Raw genomic sequence first — 22,707 nt, 5'->3', positions numbered from 1 at the left:
GTTTCACTGTGGAAAAACTGTGTCACTTCCCCACCTGGTTAAATTACCTATAATACGTTTCCACTGTAAGAAAGATTTGGAGAAATAGAAAAGGAATCTGAGTAGCACAATTGAAGTTATAAATTGCTGCAGCTACAAAACATGACTTTAGCTTGGTGAAATACATTTTTTCTTGACTTAGAGAATGTATATATCTATACAAAACCAATTTAGTAGAAATTATTAACTAAGGAGCAAGGTGGGTATGCTACCCCTGACATCAAGACCTTTATCAACAGAAATCCCCCAAATACAGTCACTTAAGCATGGAGGGAAGTTCTAACCCTGCTTACTGTGTTTATTGCTTCATACAGTTCTTCACAAGTGGTTTAAACACAATGAAGCAGTAAGTCAGTGAGACTCTGATAGGAATACAATTATACAGCATGCCAGGGGAAGGACAGTTTGTCCAACATGTGCAACACTGATGAGGCCAGAAGGAGATGCTCCCAAGAATTAGCTTCAGGCACTGAAGTTAGGTCTCCCTCCCCTCTCCCTGTGTTTGACAGAGATACAGCAACTCTCACCAAGGGTAATTGGAAGCATTATTGCTGGTCCTCACCTCAGCTCCCAGGCTGCTGCAGGTCTGCATTCAGTCAGATGGTGGAGAAGTACTTAAGGTCCTCAAAAGCTGGAAGAACCATTCCTTAGGTGATGCTTCACAGTCTTCCTTAAAAAGGTGTCATGATATTTTGGGGACCTTTTTGGAGCCTGCTGGTGCTGAGGAGGGTTTTATTTTTCTGCAGGAATGGTCAGAGCAGGCAGACCCAAAGCCAGCTGTGTGCATGAGGGGGATGTACTGCATGTATGGGAGTTGGAACTAGATGATCTTTAAGGTCCCTTCCAAAATAGGCCATTCTATGAATCTATGGCTGTTGGGAGCTGGCCCATTTTGTCAGAGGTTAGGGCTCCTAACACACACTTTGTCACACCTGAATGCTGGATTGCAAAAATGCAGATGTAGATTACTCTGGTAAGCACTGAGAAATTACCTCGAACATCATGTCAGGACTTTCTATTAATTCTGTGTGCAAAGCATGTTCTGTCTGCAAAGCATCGCTAGAGTTTGAGTAATGGCCAGATAGGTGGTGCACTCTTCTCCTCCTCATTGTATGAAGCTTTTCAGGTGTTCAGTGTGAGCAAACTAGCCAAGAATCAGTGCTCTGCAGTTCATATTTCATTCTCAGGGATGACTGTGCAGGTAGCAGGAAACTTTCTCTGGACTAAGTCAGGTCCTTGCTGTGTCTTGGAGGAGTGACAATCATCTCAACTGCTGTGCAGAAATAGTAAAGGAAGGGTAATGTTACACTGAGCTGTGCACTGCAGAATTGAGAGTCAAGTTTACATTGTGTATGTAAACTACCAATTTGCACTCATTTACACATGATTTTGTCTAATCTATTAATCAGTAAATGTCACTGTGTAAACCAAGATTTTAAATGCTCTTATATAATGTATGTAAATAATTATTCAGTGTACCTGTTCATGTAAATGTCAGTAGAAACCTAACATTACCACTAGATTACACAATAAATGCATTCATTAAGAAGGCAGAACATTGCTATGCAAATCATTTGCTCTTTTAAACTGTCATTTGAAGGCATCTTGCACAAAATGCAATTTGAAGAATGACATGACATTACCATTTGTTTATTCAAATATGAGTGATATGTTTAGGTGTGTATTTGTAAAAAAATTACAGAATAATTCTATTCGGACACCAAATCTACTAGTAAATAAATGTTTAGTATACATTTCAAATTTGGAAAAATATAAAAATCTCTCATCAGATACTTCCAACATTACCAAACCTGGCTGCTCAGGTTCCCTTAGCTCTCTCTGGGTCTTACCACTCAGTGTGGACAGAGTCATTCCAAGGAATGCCTCTGCCTGGAGGAACCACTGCTTATGCTGAAGCCCAAGGAAACAGTTCCCCCCACTTGCTCCTTCTCATTTGGGCATCCCATTGCACTGCACAGCATCTGAGGGGAGAGAAAGATATAGAGGGCGTGGGACATGGTGCCACAATGTTGCTGGTGATGCAGAAATTGCTAGTAGGAGTTCAAGCAGACGGTGCAGCTTGATGCCTGCCAGAGGTGAGCAGGGCAAGAGGGAATAAAAGTTTGAGTCTCAGCTCACAACCACTGTCGTCTAAAATATCAAATTAGAAGGGCTACCACTAAAAATATTTCAGGTGAACTGCAACATTCAGGTCATTGCCAGCTCTCAGACATGGATGTTTCTTTATTCCTTAAATAAACCTACAGTTAACATCGGAGAAGGTCTGCAAACGGCAGACAGAGGATGGGGTTTGATGTGCAAAATACACACAGAGATATTCATCAGCTCATTAGTCTTCATCCATACTGTTTTCAGGATTACATTAAATGCTTATAGTTTCAGATCTTGGAGCAGTGTAAGGCATGCAGTAGGAGGGAGTATTTGCTTTGGCACTGTTGCCCTCCCTCTGGTATTTGTGGCACTGCTTAATCCCCTCTCTTCTGCACGTTCAAGGGGCCGACGGTTCCCACGCACCTACTAGTCTTGTTCTAAAATAGCTCACGGTTGTGACAGCAGCTTTTCAGGTTGTTAGCTCAGAGGGTTAGAAATGTTGCCAGAAATAGTAGTTATGTCTCTTACAGATTAATGTTGTTTCTCTGACATGTGATTTTACCTTAACTAGTTTTTAAAATATTTTGAACGAGCCTGTAACTGCAGCAGATTACTAACTGAAGTATGTTAAAAGTGGGCCAAGACGGCAGCAACAACCTTGAGTCAGGCCTGAGATCAAAGCAGTTGACTTTACAGATTTGTTATAATCTCATTACTGTCTTCAGGAGAGAGCTTAACAATGGGAAGAATAATGAGAGCTGTATCTTATATGGATTAAGAGCTGCGTGTTACAGAAGTAATGGCTTGAGATAGTGTCACATTATAGGCAGAATGTACCCAAAAGCCTCATTACGATTGGCAGGAGAATAAAAGATGTCCATGGTTTTGTGAATACAGCAATCTCCTCCAGACTGCTCTGGTGGAAAATATGATACATTAAATAATTGACTCTCAGCCTACCACTGATTTGCTCCTTGTAGCAGTCATGTTTGTTCTTAAAAATGCTGGGTAGAGAACTTATTATGCAGAGGGATGAGAAATGGATGAGCCTCCCCTAACTAAGCCCAGTGAGAGCTGTACGTGCTTCCCTCTGCTCCCTCTGCTGATGCTCAGCTGCAGTAAGCACAGCTGTCCTAGTCCTGGCTGTGCTTTCAGCACATACTGCTGTTCACACCAGCCTGTTTAGCATGTGCTGATGCCTGTAAGACACTTAGATGTGAATGCAAACTCTTTGCCTGCTCTGGTGTTCAGATTTGGCGCTGAGAGCCTCTAATGATGTAAAAATCAGTTCTCTCTCTTGCCTGCTCCTCCCTTCCTCCCAGCCAACTTTTCAGACCAAATACAAGGATGGTTATATGGGGAAAATACTATACTATAGATCATCGTTAGGTGCAGAATTCAGGGTAGTTTTTACAGTTTCATCCTGGGAAGAATATTTAGGTACAGAAATATTTTTTCCAGGCAAGAATTGAGCTGTGTATGCTGATGTTGTTTAGCGGGTGGGCAAGTGAAAAGACCCTTCCTGATGTCTAGCCTTTTCAAAGGAGATGATAGTCACATATTTCACCACAATGGCTGCATTCACCATTTCCTCCCTCCCCCTTAATGGTTTATTCTAGGGCTTTCCTAGTTATTAAGCAGAGTTTGAGTATATTATCATTTTCTGAACTGTGGAGATGATCGATTGAAAGTCAGTGGGGATCAGGACCCAGTCCTCGAAGACACATAATAACTCCCACTGAAATCAGTGCTAGAATGTTTTGGAGATCTGAGTGTAAGTGCCTGTCTCATATAGTATAGGCATGTTTTAATATGTAACTTGGTACTAATAAATGCAAATCAGTTTAAGAATTCACAAGAGCTTCCCTGTACTCCTCATGTTCCCAGCAGCAACAGCAGCCCTGCCTTCCTCCCTGGCCTTGGTCTGATTAGTTGATTTATATTACATGGTGCTTTTGCAGAGAAAACCAGTATCCAGCTGTTTTTCTGGTAACAACATATATATTTCCATTTTAATTTCTAAAACACGCCACCCACCAAGAGCAAAATAAGAATACCTTTGAGCTGAAGATAGGCCAAGCATTCTCCCAATCTCTCTTCTCCCTCTGAGGGAAAACATTTAAAAGATTTTTTTCTTATTCTAAAATAAGAAAGCTCAATTATGTAGAAAGATTATGTGTTCTCAAGAGAATGGCTGGGCAGTAATGAAAACCACTAACATCTTAATGCAGCTTCTCCTCAGAGCCTTTACAATCTAAAAAAGCAATTGTTGTAAGACTGACTAAAATCTTGGCAGGTAGATGAAACTATGTCCTGTGGGTTTGCAAGAGATTCCTGTTTTTAACAGATGGGTCTGTTTTCCTGTATTTTGAGATCACTTCTTCAGAGCAGCATTAGGTCAGCAGCCCTGCTACAGGTATTATACAAGTGGCTGTGGTGGTGGCGTGGGAAGCTCATAATTTGGGGTGCAGACTGGAGCTGAAGGCTGGTTGTTTCCCTTCACAAAGCCCTCATGCAACCATTTTCTAACACCTACTTCAATTTTTACTTCATGCTTAAGTCTCAGGTCCAGGCAAACCATCATCCAAGGTCTGGCAGAACTGGTTACATCTCATTTCTTAGACAGGAAAAAGAAACTTAGTGCATATTTGCTTTAGGGTTCGTTGTTTCAGTATGAAACGCGTGTTGCTTGATTTGTGCTCTCACCTGGTTTGCTGCACAGTTCCTGAAACTGTATTCTCAGTACATCTGCTTTAATATTCACTTTTAGATTTGAGTTTCACGGCAAAGTCTTGCTGAAACTATTTTTTACAGCTTTTTTTTTTAAATTATGATTTTTCACCTTACAAGAACTGCTAACAGAACTTATCAATAAACTTTCAAATAAGGAAGCAGCTTGTGCTGCCTGCACAGAGAGTGCAGCTGGCACTCTTTGACCTGGTCTCTTTGGCACAGCTGCAAAGAAGCAGCGCCCTGAGGCACCCTGTGACTCAGTCACCCATCCTGAGGCCATCTTTCTTTCTAGGTGCCACATCCATTTCGTGGCTACGTTTACAGCACAAGCATTCCCACCTATCCCAGGGAATGCTTTTTCATTAAAAATATGTGATTGCTTTATGCCCACCACAAGCTTTCACCCTTTGCCAGAGGGTCACCGGCCACTGCACAAGTCAGCATGTGGCTGGGGCTGACAGATCCTGTTTGGTGAGATGGGAATGACTTCTGGGAATGACTGCTGCCTTTCTCTTACAGCTTGGACTCTTTTCTTTATGGGCTCCATGCACTGTTCAAAGGAGACTTTCGGATAGCAGCAAAAGATGAGTGGGTCTTTGCAGACATGGATCTCTTGCATAAGGTTGTTGCCCCTGCAATCCGAATGTCGCTGAAGCTACACCAGGTAGCATATTTATTTATTTACTTATTTATTTGAACTTTACTATTGTATCTGTTTTCTTAGGAAAATGCTGGAAACCTTAGCAACTGTCCAAAGGAAGGGGGGGTGCGGGGGGGAAGGAGGGAAATGGAGTATTTGTTGCCTTTTCTGAGAAACACCTTCACCAAGATGGAAAACCTTGGCATTTATTTTGCATTCACTTGATCTTCTTTTCTGTATCCCCTAGCTGCCCATTTGAAACCACTCATTTAAGAGATCTTGACCCCTTGATTGAAAAGAAATACATTGATTATACTGATTTCATAGCTGATTTCATTGCTAATTTCAGGTCAGGCCCTATAGAATACGGAGTTGATTTTATTCTTGCTCTGGCATGTTATGATTTAGTATCATATACCTTTATAATGAATTATATTTATAATTGTTCTGAATGTTACTGAACTGCTGTGAATTCTGATCTGATACTTTGACACAATAATTTTTCGCTGGCCGTGGTGCTGCGGGACAGCTGAAGTTCAATACTGTGGTATCTGTTGATGGATTCCCAGTCCCAGCTATTGTTCGTGGATTTTGTGAATAAAAACAAGGATTTCCACAAGAACTGTGGAATGCCCCAATGATTCCAGTCTCCTTCCAGGTTACTCAAAAGTTCTGTCTCCCATGGTTTCGCACTTCATAAAAAAAAAGTGGGTAAGCTGGCATTCTCCGAGTGTTTTTGTCCAGTGGAGACATGAGACCAGAACAGGTTACAATAAAGCAAAAATCATATCTTTCTATATTACTGTTAAATTAATTGCTCTACCTGCCAAAAGACACACGCTATCAAATGGCAAGTCACTGGGGGGGTCAGCTGGCAGCTGTTTTATTTCTTGTTAATAGTTTCTGTGCATTCACAGATATACCTGACTTTGTGATACTTTTTCCTGCACTACCAGGACCAGTTCACCTGCCCAGATGAGTACGAGGACCCAGCAGTTTTGTATGAAGCAATCCAATCCTTTGAGGAAAAGGTTGTGATCTGTCACGAAGGGGACCCAGCCTGGCGCAGCGCTGTGCTCTCCAACCGAGAGGAGCTGCTGACCCTGAGACATGTGGTAGATGAAGGAGCAGATGAATATAAAGTTATCATGCTCCACAAAAGCTACCTGAGCTTCAAGGTGATCAAGGTACAACATATAACATCTTTTTAATATTGCAGTAATTTAGGGCTGTGGTAACTAATATTATTTCTGAGTCATGTGGTCAAAAGGAGAAGTCAATTGTAGTTATCGGAGTAGGGACTGGAGGCTGAAAAAGTTCTCTTCAGTTGACGTCCATTTTGCACCTACCTGTTTGTGTACCTGAAATTCCAGGCTTTAGCAGGGAGTAACTGCAAACCTTCATAAAAGCTGTTGGTGCAAAGACATGAGGTGTTTGCACACACAGCCACTGCCATTCTAGCTGGATACTGTAGTTCTGCATCTTAAGTAGCAAATGTTTTCCCATGATCCGCATGTTTTTAACTTGCCTGTAGGTCAACAAGGAGTGCGTCAGAGGGCTTTGGGCTGGGCAGCAGCAGGAACTGATTTTCTTACGCAATCGTAACCCGGAGAGAGGAAGCATCCAGAACAATAAACAGGTCTTGCGGAACTTAATTAATTCTTCATGTGATCAGCCACTGGGATATCCAATGTATGTTTCCCCTTTAACCACCTCGTACCTTGGGACACACAGCCAACTGAGGAACATTTGGGGGGGACCTGTCAGTTTGGACAACATTAAAAAGTGGTTCAAATCCAAATGGTTAAGGTAGGTGTTAAATTTTGGCTATGCCAATAGAGACCCTGTGGTCGTGGTTTCACTGTATTTTCTGTTAAAAGAGAGTAATTCTGTACTGTTATCTCTAAGCAAAAAATTAATTGCAAATAACTGAAAATGTAACAAAATTGTACTGCAGATAGAGCAGAAAGAAAATTCATTAACTCATTCATGGCAAAGCTTTCTACACGTTCAGCAAGATTCATTCAAATCACTTAGCACTACACACATTTCCCTTTTTCCTTGGAATTTTACTGTTTATGCCTTCTAAATAAGGGTATCTTTTCGATAACTCTGACATGTCAGAACATGAGTAAATATGCTGGTGGGTTATGCTCCAAAGCTTTGGCAGCATACATAATCATCCCCTAGTCATTGTTCTTAACCAAAACACATCTGAAAACATACTTGCTATCAACCAAAACTGCCTGACTTCCCCTAAGCATGCATGATCAGTACCTGCCACATTGTTCCTACATGCACTTTTGGTACAGCAGTAACTCCCTTGTCTCATTCCCTCCACTTGCCCTATTGCCACTGGAGCTGAGGAAAGGCAGAGCACCATGGAGAGACTATGGAAACCAGCTCACATGCTAAGACCTGCATTGAAATGTCAAGATTTAATCTCATGGCTTACCATGCTAGTTTCCCACCCAGCTCATCCCTTCGAGCTCCCTCCAGCCCATTTCTGTTTGCTACTTGTTTACCTCATGCAGAAGTTGATCTTTAGAGACCACTGTAACATTAGATAAAGAACCCTAAGGTCTTGCAGCATTTCAAAGCCACTTAGCACAGACAAGGAAAGATCTGGCTTTGTGTCATATACAATTTTGTTCCAAGTAAGCTTACCACATCATCTTTGTCATCTCATAAAATGTCAGAAGACTGCACTGGCGTAAGAGAGAACAATTACACATTTTTGAGGGCAGCTAACACTGGTGACAAATTTTCACGTGTAACAAGTGGCTGACCATGCGTGTGTTCCTGCAAACAGAATGCGGAAGGACTGCCATGCAGCAGCTCACCATGAGAGAGGTAACGTTGAAGAGGTGGATAGTGGAGGGGGGTCTTCATCTGGCAACCATTCCACAGGCAATTCAAGCCAGAGCAGTAGCTCACAGCCCACGAGAGATGGAACCCCTCAGTTACAAGCTTCGTCTCAGGAGGTGCACCAGCGGGCAGGTATGTGTGCAGTTTACTTGGCTTTTTCTGTATCTTTCTCCTGAGGGGCTGCATAGGCAGATGTCTCAGGGGCGTGCTCAAATCCAGTGGAAAACTAATTTCAGTCAGAGAGCACTTTTGTCATGGTTCGAGACTGTGGCTCAAACTGTCACAACTTTGTCTTTTCTGATGACCAAGAACATGTAGGAGATGGCTTCCTGATACTGTTCCAGGTATTTACTGGGGCAGTGTAAGATAAATGTGATTCACCAAAGCTTCCCATCAAAAGTCCATTAGGTATAATTTTTGGACTAGCAGGTGCCATTAAGAATGCCAGAAAGAGAAATGCAGATGGGAGAGAGTGTACATGAGAGATGCAGGGAACCCTCATCACACTGAACCTCTGCTTACTGTTGGCTGGGAATAGCAGAATGAAAGTATACAACAATCTTAATTATCTTGGAAGGACCATGACAATTTATTTGAGGAATTGGTTTGGCTGTTAATCAGCACATGCAGAGAACAAACAAATGGAAAATAGCTTCTTATGTCTATACAGCAGTTACCAAGAGAAAATTAAATGCTGCCAATGATTCTGTCAATGAACAGCTGAGCCCTTCTCAAATTATGGATTCAAAAGTACTTCAAACATATTCACAGGGTAGAACTACTGGCCTTGACATTGTACCTGTATGTTGAGTAGTAAGGATAAGGAATTGGTTGGACTGTCACATCTGGAGGGCAGTGGTCATGGGCTCACAGTCCCGATGGACATCAGTAATAAGTGGTGTCCCTCAGAGGTCCGTACTGGGACCAGTGTTATTTAATGTCTTTATTAATGACACAGACAGAGAGATCGAGTGCACCCTCAGCAAATCTGCAGGTGACACCAAGCTGATTGGTGTGGTTGATGCACCTGAGGGACGAGATGCCATCCAGAGAGACCTGGACAAGCTTGAGAAGTGGGCCCATGGGAATCCCATGAGTTTTAACAAGACCAAGTGCAAGGTCCTACATCTAGGTCAGAGGAACCTAGATGGGCTGGGGGATGGGCAGATCGAGAGTAGCCTGCGAAGAAGGATTTGGGGGTGCTGGTGGATGTGAGGCTGGACATGAGCCAGCAATGTGCACTTGCAGCCCAGAAAGCCAGTTGTGTCCTGGGCTGCATCAAAAGGAACACGGCCAGAAGATTGAGGGAGGTGATTCTGCCCCTCTGCTCTGGTGAGACCTCACCTGGAGTGCTGCATCCAGCTCTGGGGTCCCCAGTACAGAAAGGACATTGACCCTTTGCAGCAGGTCCACAGGAGGTCCACTAAGATGATCAGAGGGAGGGAGAACCTCTCCTGTGAGGAAAGGTGAAGAGAATTGGGTTTGTTTAGCCTGGAGGAAGGAAGGCTTCAGGGTGACCTAACCGTGGCCTTCCAGTATCTGAAGGAAGCACACAAGAAGGATGGAGAGAGACTTTTTACAAGGGCATGTAGTGACAGGACAAGGGGGAATGGCTTTAAACAGAGAGTAGGTTTAGATTGGATATTAGGAAAAAAATCTTTACTGTAAGGGTGGTGAGGCAGTGGAACAGGTTGCCCAGAGAAGTTGTGGATGTCCTGCTCCTGGAAGTATTCAAGGCCAGAATGGGGCTTTCAGCAAACTGGTCTGGTGAGAGGTCTCTTTGTCCACGGCAGGGGGTTTGGAACTTGATGATCTTTAAGGTCCCATCCAACTCAAGTCATTCTACGATTCTAAGTTTGGCAGTGAGTCACTCTGAGATCTACCACTGTGGGATCAGGACTTGTAAAGCAAATTAACTCTACCTTTCAACAAGTTTGTGGCAGCACTGTATAAATTAAAGCAGAGAACTAGAGGGGTATGACACTTCTTTGTCTCCCATTAGATTATTTTGACCTATCATTAAAGATAATGGACAGAAGTGGAAAAAATCTTACCCTGAATATAAATCATATTACAAGAATAAAATAACTGCTGCTTTTAATTGAGTCTAATGCTAGAGGAATCCCCATGTGCATACTCATAACTTGACACCACAATAATCAGAGTAGCAAACTTAATTGTGAAATAATGATCCTGAGCACAATAAAGTAAGTTAATTGTGAGTTGTCTAAAATAACATATTGGGTGCCCAGAAAACCACTATCAAGAGAGAAAGTCACACTTGGTTAAGAAAAGCAACCTGGTTTTGGGTAAAACGACGAAACGCACAACATATGAAAGGAAGTGGAAAATAGCAAATGCAAATCCATATTCAGTCCAGAGATGCTGGTTACAGAGAATGAAGGAAGATAGTTTTAGCTAGGACCATTAGGGACAAAAAGATTAAAGTGAGTTTGTGGCTGTTTATTTGTAGAGAGTATTAAGAAGCAAAAGAAATCCTAACAGTGGTCTTGATCTGTCACTATATAGAAGAGTAGAGTTGCCAATCTGTAGAAATGAAAAAAAAAAATCTGGTTTATATTGGGAAAAATGCATATAATCTGTTTCTATGATCTGATCATTAAACAGTTCCATCCATCCTAACAGCTACAAAGAACATGAAATAGTGGCTATCAAAGCTTAATTGAGCAAATCCAAGTGACTAATTCAAGAACGTTTTTAAGAGAGCTGGTTGAAAAGCAAGGTGTATTCGATCTTCAATAAGCATCAGGACACTAAGGCAATACCAGAGCACTGGAAAAGAACTTATGCTATGCCTGTTAAAAACCAGAATGACTAGGGTGATCTGCATAGTGCATGTCTGTCACTCTGACTTTCGTCCAGGACAGTGTTGGGCTACCTCGCACAGTTCCAGTGCCCTAATTTAGGAATGACATTTTTAGTTCGGAAGCACTTCAAAGAAGAGCCAAAAAATGATCAAAGATCTGGGAAATAAGTCCTGTAGTGAAAGATTCATTGCTTTCAAACAATTGGTATTGTAAGAGATGCCTTGATCATAGTCTGTAAGTAAGTACTTACCTGGGCAATTAAGGGTGACTAAAGACCATCGATTTTAGCAGACTTGGATATAACAAAGCTAAACAAATTCAGATTTGAGATCGAGAGCACATTTTTAATACTGAGAGAGTAAATAAACAGTGAAACAAGTGACTAAGGATTAAGGTAAATTCTCCATGACTGGAGATACTGGATGCATTTTTAAAAATCACAGTAGTAATTAATAATACCACACAGGAATTAATTCCAGGAAGTTCTGTGGCCCATGCTATATAGGAGAGCAGACTAGATGATCACAGCAGTTCCTTCTAGACTCATAATCTATGAATCAAGTGCATCTAATTTTTTCATATTTCATATTTTGTTTTGCAGCCTGGTGCCACTGAGTCTGCAATATGCAATGAAAGCCCTTTATAAAAGTGCGATCAAAATCAGGAGCACTGGAAATGTGTGGGGTTCTCCCCCAAAGTGTCTTTATTTCATGATGCAGTTTATAAAACAGCCTTTGTTTTTCCTAAGTGTTTTCAGGGACAGGGTTATTTATGTGTAGATGCGGGTGGTCTCCTGTCCAGTGCTGTAACCACTGCCTTTGGGATGAATATAGAATACTTTTGGAGAGGGGTCAGCTTGGCAGTTTAAATCACAAACAGATGTTGGGCCATGTTAGCCCCTGCACAAACTAACACACCGCAGCCCCTCTGTTCTTAATTCCAGTCTGTTCTTTTTATTTAAAAGAGGTAACATATTAAAATAACCTTCAGATGTACAAACCAAAGCACTTAAACCAAACCCCAGGGTTTGAAGAACCTGAATCCCTGCAGAGACCAGCTGCCAGCATGGCAGCCAGGCCTGACCCCCATCACAGTGCACAGCCCCCCTGTTGATCACAGGTGAAGGGCAGAGGACACTGGCAATGTGGTACCCAGGAGCCATAGGATCATAGAATATCTGGAGTTGGAAGTGATCCACAAGGACTATCAAAGTCCAGCTCCTGGCTCTGCACAGGACCACCCCAAGAATCACATCATGTGCCTGAAAGCATTGTCCAGGCACTTCCAAGAGCCATGTCCATCTGTCCCTTCGCTCTCAAGCAGAGATCTTGGGGCTCTTATTACAGAGAACTGCTGCTTTCCATGCCATCTTAGGAAAATTACTATTTTATTGGTTGTAGTATAAAAGTAGAACTAAAGATACATTGTAAATGAGGTGTGAAAGTGTTCAATACTTGCCAAACCAACTAGGTTTTAGTCCAGCTAAAGAGCTCCAGTTATGTGTAGCCCAGCTCTGCTTATCTGACTCCATGCCAAGTTACCTAAATTCTCTTTGCTTCAGCATCTGAAAAATGGGGATAATGATACCAGCCTCTGGAAAGGAGGTCTGTGGAAGTAAAGCAGCGTATTTCAGCTATATGCTGTAAATAGCTTGGATATGAAATTCTGCATTGCTGAACCTGTACAAATTCAGCAGTCATGTGACTGCTGAAGATGGTGTGAGATTTATATTCCTTTATGCCAGCAAAAATTCAGTGTTTGGAGGAGTTCAAGTATTGGGGAAAACCAAAACAAAAAAAATAAATATTCCCAACAGCCTGGAAATGCCTGCCAGAAAAACTTGTTTCTGTGTTGATGGCTCTCAACAGATCTTCTGGCATCAACTCCCTACCCCACAACTATAGCTAGGAAACCAAAATGCCAGCTTGTGTTAATGTTTGGAGTTTTCTGGAAAGCAAAATGCCAAGCAGGCACTCACATGACGGGGTATTTGCTGTGTAAGCCTGGGTTAGAGCCTGTCTGCAGAAACAGTAAACTCTTCTGGGGCCTGTGGCACATGCCAGCCCGCTGCCTGCCATTTGCAGAACGCCTGGGTACAGGCAGGTATCTGGTGGGTTCACTGGCCAGTATTTTATGATTTTTCATTCTATGGCTATTTAAATATGCTAGCATAAGAAATGCAGAAATCATTTGCCTGAATGACATAAGGTGTTGATATAAATGTTAACTATGGGGATGTATATGCACAGGAAGAATTTGTCTAGGTGTGTCAGAATAGCATAGCTAATCTACTCTCTATCCAGTAGTGGTTGCATTGAGATGCTTCACAGAATGGGACAAGAGTCTTATGTGGGTCTCATTCAGACCTCCAATAGTCTACCCTAACTAGAAGAATTCATGTCTTTTCAATCTGTGGTGTACTGTAAATATCTCTCTTGGAACTCAGATAGAGTCTTAAAAACTGTCTTATGGCTTGAATGCTGTATTCTTCCACTTGGTTGAATTCTCAAATTCTCTCTCCCCATATGCAGGAATAATTCTTTTTAATGTGGCATTGTTTTAATTTTTTGGTTTTATTGTTGCATTTAATTACACCAAGCCATTTAAGGTAGATATTCAGCATTAGTGTGGTTGTCAAAAGGGAGCAGCTACAGCAAAGCTATGCATAATCATTCACTGGGCTTATTAAAATGTATGTGGCAGAATAGGTGTGAGCCCGTCATTAGAGTACTTTCCCTGGAGTCTTTTCTCATTTCCCTCTCTTTTGACGCAGTACAGAACCACTAGGGCTATTCTGACCAAAACTCTGAACCCCTGTGGTGGAAAACACAAAGATACATAGATTTGGCAGTATGTTACTCCTGTTATTGTTGAGATTCTTATGCTGGTAAACTAGTGGTAATATGTACTCATGGGTCACTGTCAATAGCATGCAGTTCATCAGAATGCCCCTTACTTAACTATATTAATCTTTCTTTTACAGGCAGGAGAAAACCCAGGAGTCAGTCTGTCCAGGCACACGCTGCTTTAAACCAAAGGCCCCCAGCTTCAAGTCACTCTGGACCAATTGTAGAAAGCCACCAGCCTTTCATCCAAACATCTACATCTGCTCACGAAATTGCCCAAAGGCTTTCTAGTAGTCAGCTGTCATTCCACAATTCAGCAACATCTGTGTTTTCCCAGTCCCCTGCTGTTCCTGTTGCTGGCCAGCTGACTGTGCAGGACCGAGCAGCAGCAATGCTCAGGTCCAGTCTGGCCTCTTCCACCAGCTCAACTCTCAGCCTGCTGTTCGGCAAGAGAAGTTTTTCAAGTGCTTTGGTGATTTCTGGGCTCTCAGCTGCAGATGGAGGTAACACCAGTGACACCCAGTCATCCAGCAGTATGAATATTGCCATGGGTCCTTCTGCTAGAGCAGCAAGTCAGGCAGCTCGGGTAAGGCTGAAGCCAAAACAGCGGCCCTAAGCGTGAGCTCCTGTACTGCTCTGCCATCCTGTTCTTCAGCTGTCCTCACCACTATTTGGTTTCTTCCTTCTCGCTGGTCAGAAAATAGTTTTTTCCAAAACAATGCCAGGATTTTGGTATTTGTTTTGGATTTTGCAGCATCACAATGAAAATGAGACTGTTTAATTTTAGTGTGTATATGAGAGTGAGCGTATTTGTAAGTAAATGACAGGTTGGCTGTTACTCACACACCTGAAATTGCAAACTGCGGCAAAGTCCCTTTCTTTCACTCAAACCAGGGACTTAAATCTCCATGTTCTGCAGCCCAAGTGCTGAGTACCGTCATAAGCAGACTAAATAGCTCCTTCCTTTCCTGCTTATGCAGGAATTAAAATTATTTGTAGGAAAAACAACGGTTCCCCCTGAACACGACACTTGTTCTTGTCCCCTTCTCTGACCAGAAATTCAATCCAGGACCTGAAACCTTGTTGCTGAAAGGAATTCTGTAGGAACTATTTACCAAAGGAAACCTGCATGCCCTGTGATTAAACAGTACACACAAAGAACTTCCAGACTTCTTCCCAGTAGGCTCCTAGTTCGATTCCCATCTTCCCTGGAAAATTCAGTGCACACAGTAGCATTATCCTTTTACTGTCTATGTAAGTATATTCATTTAAATTTGGCTGACATCAGTTGCTGTCCTGAACTTTGAAAATTTGACCTGAGCACCAGAGAGCAGAAACGTGAGAAGATGAGCTAGAGAATGAAGGGTGACTGGACTAGACAACACAATTAGGCACTCACATTTGGCCTATCAAAATGAAAACCAAACTGGTAAAAGGGAAGACTGTGGATATCCAAGTCCAACTCACTTTTCTGTTACTGTCATTCTGAACTGTGTATAACTTCCCTAGTTTCCAAATAATTCTCCAAACCTCAAGTGAAAAAAGCTCCTTAGCCTGTGTGTACTTTGCTCTCAACCCAAAAATACCATGTATGGTACAGTTCCCTCGAGTTTTTCCATGAACTTCTGCAGGAGTTGACTAACATCACTCATCTGGGTCCAATCCTGCTTTGTTACTGTAATAAGCATTAATAGTATTTCTACACATGCAGCTGAACATATCAAATGACAAGGCATAATTCTGGCTCTCAAGAGTTTATGGCCTAATTTGCAACAACTCAGCCAAGTCTGCAATACTAAGTATTAATTGTAGCATTCACCTTATCTTACTTTAAGTCATCTAAAATTTGGGAATGAAGTCCCAGTAGATTGTTGTTGAGGCTTCTGTATTCAATGGAGAGGCCAATCCACTTCATCCTTAAGAGCTATTAGGAACAAATTTTCCCCTGGGAGACTCATATCTCTCTGCCAACCATTGGCAGCCTAAATGGCACACTAAGGTTACATGGCTAAATTTAGATAAGGTGAATCCTGGCCAGAGTAACTGCTCAGAGTCCAGGTGCCTGTTTGATTCAAAGCAGTAATGAGGAAGTGTTTTATTTAAATGTTAGCACAGCACAGTTCTGGAATGCTTTTATACCAATGGAGTCTTTACAGTGGGGTGGCACTGTGCTTAACGTTTTCAGACTGATAATTGCATTCAAGTTTTGATGAAAAGGTTTCTTTGTAAGTTGGATTTAAAATCTGGTGTATAAAGCAAGCCCCAGAGCAACCCAATTTAACAACTTAGAAGTCAGCCCTGCTTGGAGCAGCAGTTTGGACTGGATGACCTCCAGAAGTCCTTTTCAATCCAAATTATTTTACAGCTCTCTATACACGTACATCTGTGGTACTAAACCTCTAGCTCCTGGTCTGCTTTTCCTTCCAAATTTATGCGTTACACAAAGTGTGACAAGTACCTCTTCAGAAGTCCCTTGTGAATAATGCATGTTAAGAATCCCATGGAGTTTCACAGAATGACATTCCTACATCAATTTTTAACTTTTTTTTCACCTGTCACTTCAAAAAATAGCTGAAGTGTTACTTAGAAATTTCCTAAACTAGTTGATTTTTTTCTTTCTTTCTTCCCAGCAACACGCTGAGACCTGTGAAGCAACCGATGCTGCAGAACCCAGACCACAGCGAGAGGCAGGTCCGGTCCATGCCGTGTTCATGAGTCGGAACCTGGAGTGCAGAAGGGCCAGCCAAGAAGATATGGCCCTGGAAGACACTGCTTCTCAGCAAAGCCTGTCTGAGGAGCAGTAAGGAGCACTCCTAGCAGAAGGGCCATGCGCTTCTTAGGATTAAATAAAGACAGAGTTAGGTCAGGAAGCTGCACACGGGTTTAGGTTCTTTCAAATGTAATAAGCAACCTTCAAATGTTTATTTTTCTAACTTCTACACAAGAATACTACAGGGCAGATGCTCTTCAGCTAATGGCCTTCGCATGGGTAGGGTTGGAAGATATCCTAAAAAACACACAGTGCCACTTCATCTCAGGTTCTTGTAAATCCTAGAACAATGAATACAACCTGTTTAATGTTCCTTCCCCTGGAACAGTTAGAATCACAAATGAATACAGTAGGAAATATTAATACAACTCAGTGAAAAGCACACAAGACATCTCTTTCCTGCCATAACTAAACAGTTGATTGCATGCAAACTAACTGAAATTTGATATGTAACATATAGCAAAAGGCAACTATGAACAGAAGCGAGGAATACAGAAAAGGACAGTACAATGTGCTGTAACATTAGAGCTAAATCCAATTTTTTTTTTTCCAACAGCAAGTCTCTTATTTTTCTTTAACATGTTATGCAGGTGCTAACGCTGAATAGCAACATAGCATCACAGACATATATACTGCATGCAGCCATACTGAAATACTGTGTGAACGAGCCATGCTACACAGATTAACAAAAGTCAAGTGTAAGAAAAGAAAGTATCCAGTGCATGGAAAGTCTTCAAAGCATATGGTGCACCTTATTTGCAAAGCAGCTTTGCATAAATTAGGTATTATCTCGTGTTCCTGTTTGATTTACAGCAGTGTTTCTCAAATTCCAAGCAACAGTACCCTTAGGAGTTGTAAAAGGGCCCAGGGGAATCCCTGAGGAGGACAGGAAAGTGCAAAGCAGGCTGTAATTATTGTCTGAAAGTGTTTGTGTTAGGAAGGGAACAGTTAAATGCCTTTAATTGCTGGACACGGCTCAGTGTCCATAAACACTTGTAGCCAGTAATTACAGAACCTTCTCATTTCCCTGCCCTGTAGAAACTGAGCTGCTGCCAATTTTATAGGGCCATAAAGACAGATGATGCAAAAAGGAAGGCCATGCTTTCACAAGGTTTGAGAAACACTGATTTACAGGAATGCATGACTACTTTGGAAGGCAAAACGCTGCAACAAATCCTTACTCTACTACAGAGTCTAAACACACGCGAGTGTGTTCTCTTTTTTTTTTTAATAAAAAAAAATTGCAGCTATCAGCGTCTTGCTGTTCCTCTTTACTCTAACTACCATAGATTGTTTCTAAATCTCAACATGATGACGTGCAGCCAGACTGTCTTGTCCCAGTTAACAAGAACGACTTAACAAGAGATGCTGTAGCTAAGTCTCATTACTGTTAGGCAATACTCAGTTGCATTCTGATCTTCCTACTGTGCCACACTTGAGATCTGAGTAGTAGAACTAAATAACACCGAGTGAAAATAAAATGATTCAAGTATGTTTTGTGTGACAGCAGTTTTTGGGTCTTCTTTTCCATTTGGAATTGTTTACACTCGCTTTCTGCCTTACAAAATTAAGAAATCTGTAGCTTTTATTTCACTTCAGATCTTGATTAATTGATTATTTATAAAGGTCAACACAACCTAGGAAAAATTCTGCCCATGTTCACAAGAGCAAAAGCAGAGTATTCATGTACAGCCCTCTGAGACACATGGTCATCAGTGCAGTTCAGGCCCTACTGTCTCCTCTAGCATCCAGATGTGATGTGGAAGAGGAAATTGAATTCAGCTGCTCCCTTCTGACCACTTCTGGCAGATCGTGACTCTTGTCCCACCACCCTGTTCATTAAGTGCTTCATTACAAATGAAGGCTGGATGTTGTGGAGGGTCTTACTAACAGCCACCAGCCCCATTTCTGCCTTGGGGGCTTTTGCATGGCAGTCCACAGGACAAACCATCACAGCTTTGTCTTCCTGCATGGAGGCAGGACAAACAGGGGGCTGTGGAAAGCAGTAAGAACTCTCCCATATTCACTTAGCCTCACTTAGGCTTCCAATTTTCACATCTTTAAATCTGAATTAATTTCCATCAAAAATAAGTAATTCCATTAGTCCCAATCAACCTAAACTAGTCTCTGTATCCAACTCAAGCATACTAAACCAGATCAGGAAATGGGTGCAGAAATCCTTTCAATAGCAAGCCACTGTATCTGCTTAGCATGGATTGAGGCCCAGTGACACCACCTTTCCCCCTGCACCACAACTTCTGCAAGACTACCATCGCCATGGCCTCTGGTACTGCATCCTAAAATAATGCTGCTGCCTCACAGTTCCTGACTTAGTTCAAGCCACCGGCCCCTGGAGCACAGCTCCTTGGGGACAGCAGTGTGCGCCATGAAGTCCAGCCTCCTGCTGCACAGGGTGGCTGCCAGAAAAGGCAGGTTCCAACTCATTTGTTGAGGCACAGTGTGCAAGCAGGGCAAAGGAGGAGTCAAGGTAAGATTCAAAAATTTTGTAGCCATGGCCTACAGAGTTTTTATTTTGCATTAAAGTTGTTATTGTAGCTTAGTGGGTTGAAAAAACCCAAGAGTGACTGCTAACAAGCATAGCAAAGACAGAAAAAAAGAAATTAAAATGAGCGCAACTTTCCCACATTGCATTTCTCCATATTTTTGCAGACAGTCTGCTCTTATATTAATAAGACTACTGCTATATGCAGTGGTTATAAATATGAGCCAATCCTACTGAATAATCAGACATGATGGTTAGAAATAAAACCTGCAACTAGGTATGAGGCTGTATTGATTAAACATATATTAGGCCTCCTTCATTTTTGCACAAGGTAGAGATACACCCAGTTACTCTGCACGTGACAGAAAATGCATGTAAGGCTCTGATGAACACAAAGCTAACAAATAGGAACCTAACCTGTACACAAGACCTAATTTCAACAGTGAGCTGCTCCAAACAGCTGTCGCATAGCACCAAAAGGCACCGAGTCCATAGGAATACTGTTCTCAGCACCAGTGCCTACATACACATAAAGGTTTTGAGTCGTATCTTTACTCCTGAAAGACTTAAGCAGCTTGATACTTAACTTCACACTCCAGGTGCCTCAGAGTTGCAAGAATGGAGGCAACTGTGACACCTCAGGACCCCACTTGTTGGTAAGTTTTGGGCTCTGAATGAAAAGCAAAGGTAACTCTCACTTGCTTTTATGTTATCAACACTGCTGATGGGTTTCGCAATGCCAAACGCTGTTAAAACTTTAGCCCTGAAGTTGCCCAGGCATTAACACTTTGCCTGCATGGCTGATCTCTTACTACAGCTGCGATGCAGGAAGGAGGGCAACCACCAACACATAAGTACCTTTTCTAAGGAGTTCCATCAGGGTTTTTTTAGTCAGGTGCTATGCTTGATTTTTCCAGAGGTGCAGAGGCCACTTAGTTCATTCAGCCAGCCCAGAACATTCTTGTTTCTACAACGTGAAAACGGCACATTCCCATCTCGTTAGCAAGCTGAATGCATCCTTTGAGGAAATCAAGTACTCAAGACCTCCATCTCTTCATCCCTTCTGACATTTCTGTGAAGGAACTGCATGTACCAAATGCTGTGGTGGATTACCTGCCTCCCCCGAGTTTAACCTCAGATAACATCACCATTGTTGAAAAGAAACATTGGGAATTATTTTATCCACACTAGCTCAGCAGGGCCCTCCCAACCAGAGAGGAACACTGACAGTACAGCAGGTTACAGGAAGGAGGATAATGAGCATATGGTAAAACAAGCACAAACACAGTACTTCAGCCCTTGCACTGAACATGGGATACTTACCTCCCTCCCAAATTTTTTTCCTAAACTTTCCATTCCCTAACAGGCTCTTGTTTACATCCTACAGTAAAAGCCAGGTGCTACACTCCTAATGGTGAAACATGGCCTGAAGATCTGGTAAAAAGACTTTCAGTAACTTTTTACCAAAGCCAACCACAGGCTGCTGAACTGTTCACATCCACCGGGTAAACCGGCAAGCTCCGCCTGGCCTTCAGCCCAGCTGTTTGCCACCACAGCAAGCAAGCAGGAACCAGTGAGGGTCATAGTCTAAAAAAGTTCATTCCTGTTCATCCAAAAATAAAAGCCAGAGGTCCTGGCTGTTCCCTCCATTTTGTCATGCAAACTTCTCTCTGAGGAACTGAAGTTCTCGTTGCAAAGTCTCACCTCATTCCCACAGGCAGAAAATCTTGGCATTTAAGACAAATCTCAACAAAAAGGACTTATCAGTGTGAGTCTTTTCCCCTTGACATGATGACCAGATACTCTCAATATCTATGAATGACATTCTTACACTGTTAAGTTCTTAGGGCTCTCTGTGATGTCATTCACAGCTTTTTATAAAATCTGTTTATTAGAATAAGGCAAGAAATGTCATCTGCATTTGTCTCCAGCCCACCAGGCTCTTCTCATGCTGGAGAATATAAGTTAAAGATTAGCTGAATTTTGTGCAGCTCATTTTAGAAGATTAAAATTACCAGGGAGATTTTCTAGCATGTAATAATCATCTTCTCATCAATGCATTCTTTTCAACTACCCAATTACTGCCATATTTAGATTACTCCCAGAATTGGGAGCTGGTATTTAATTACCATGTTTCACTGTGCTTGTACATCCTTAAATCTGCAACACAGACATATCACTTATAATTAACTTTGCAGTGGGTCCAGTGTCAAAGACTCCCCTCTCTCAGCTTCTCAAAGTTTTACAAGTCAAAAATTGCCTAATGCATGATAAATAATGCAGGCCCTGTTTATTCCATGCTGTGTGCAATTTTATGCTGGAATTAGAAGCCTCCTTGCCAAAAACATCCTTGATTCTTGGGCTTTGAGAGAGTAATTGGTACCTCACATTCTCCCCTTTTTTGCACCAATTAAAGCCTGCAGGTGCACTAATGTTGTCATCTGGAATCTAGCTGGTACATCAGAGGTTCTTTTCACCAAATGTCTGCTATTAGTAAAATTGGCCCATCAGGGAAATTGTGAATGCTCTGTTTGCTGTTACAGTGCTCTCAAGGCCTTCCAAATATTTTACTAGTGCAAGACCAGACAATAAATTTTTACCTCTAAAGTAAACATAGGTTGTCATAAAAACTTATGTTCAGTTGGAAGTACTACTTCCTCAGTCACTCAAACTATATTTGAAAGAGGCAAATCATATCTTCAGGAGTGCCTCACATTTAAAGGCCAGACATGAGTGTTAAGGTCATCTACAATCTCCTGCTGAACAGAGACTACAAAATTTCTCTTTATTTCTCTTGAAAAGCACTCTAGTTCAGAGAGAAAATAGACTTTAAAAAAAAAAAAAAAAAACGAACACCAAATTAAAGACTCACCAATCTTGAGATAGGTGGCAGAAAACAAGAGACACTGATGTCAGTAGCAAACGTGCTTTGGTTTAAAAGGGCTGATACTTCACTCACAGTTCCAGTGAAGAAAAAATCCACCTGCATTTTCCAGTGCCATCTTGCCTCACTACAAAAGGTTTTCCTTTCACCATGAGACAACGGCTTAAAAGTACTGGTCAGGTTTCCCAAACCTGTTGTTATAATTGTTTGGGGTTTTTTCCCACTCTATTATATGAAGAGACTACAATAGGTACCGTACCATTATATGCCAGGCAATATATCTACTTTTATGGGGAACAAATACCACTTTAAGTCATCTCCCAACAAGACTGGCTGAGCTGGAATTTGGAAAACTCAATTCTGCCATCATTCCTAAAGGAACTTCCCTCCCCAGCCTCTAACAGAGAAGTGTGAAATCTCTCCACTTTACTTAGCTTTAAAGGTCAATCCTCATTTAAGACTTAACAGCAATCCCACTAAAACC

General features: G+C 41.9%; 1 protein-coding gene across 1 annotated transcript in view; it reads left to right on the top strand.

Moving 5' to 3' along the window:
- The window catches only part of PCNX2 (pecanex 2), a 156,050-nt gene extending 137,710 nt beyond the window's left edge, over window positions 1-18,340 (top strand). The window contains exons 29-34 of the mRNA XM_039379509.1: window positions 5,404-5,548; window positions 6,481-6,711; window positions 7,059-7,333; window positions 8,337-8,524; window positions 14,204-14,652; window positions 16,697-18,340. Coding sequence (XP_039235443.1) covers window positions 5,404-5,548; window positions 6,481-6,711; window positions 7,059-7,333; window positions 8,337-8,524; window positions 14,204-14,652; window positions 16,697-16,870 — 1,462 coding nt within the window. The 3' untranslated portion in view covers window positions 16,871-18,340. The remainder of the gene's footprint in view (window positions 1-5,403; window positions 5,549-6,480; window positions 6,712-7,058; window positions 7,334-8,336; window positions 8,525-14,203; window positions 14,653-16,696) is intronic.
- Window positions 18,341-22,707: the final 4,367 nt, after the last annotated feature.

This window comes from Pipra filicauda, unplaced genomic scaffold, assembly GCF_003945595.2.
Source record: "Pipra filicauda isolate LSUMZ 115617 unplaced genomic scaffold, ASM394559v2 scaffold16_size7369187_pilon, whole genome shotgun sequence".
Taxonomy (NCBI): Eukaryota; Metazoa; Chordata; class Aves; order Passeriformes; family Pipridae; genus Pipra; species Pipra filicauda.
This window is presented reverse-complemented; position numbering and strand designations above follow the sequence as displayed.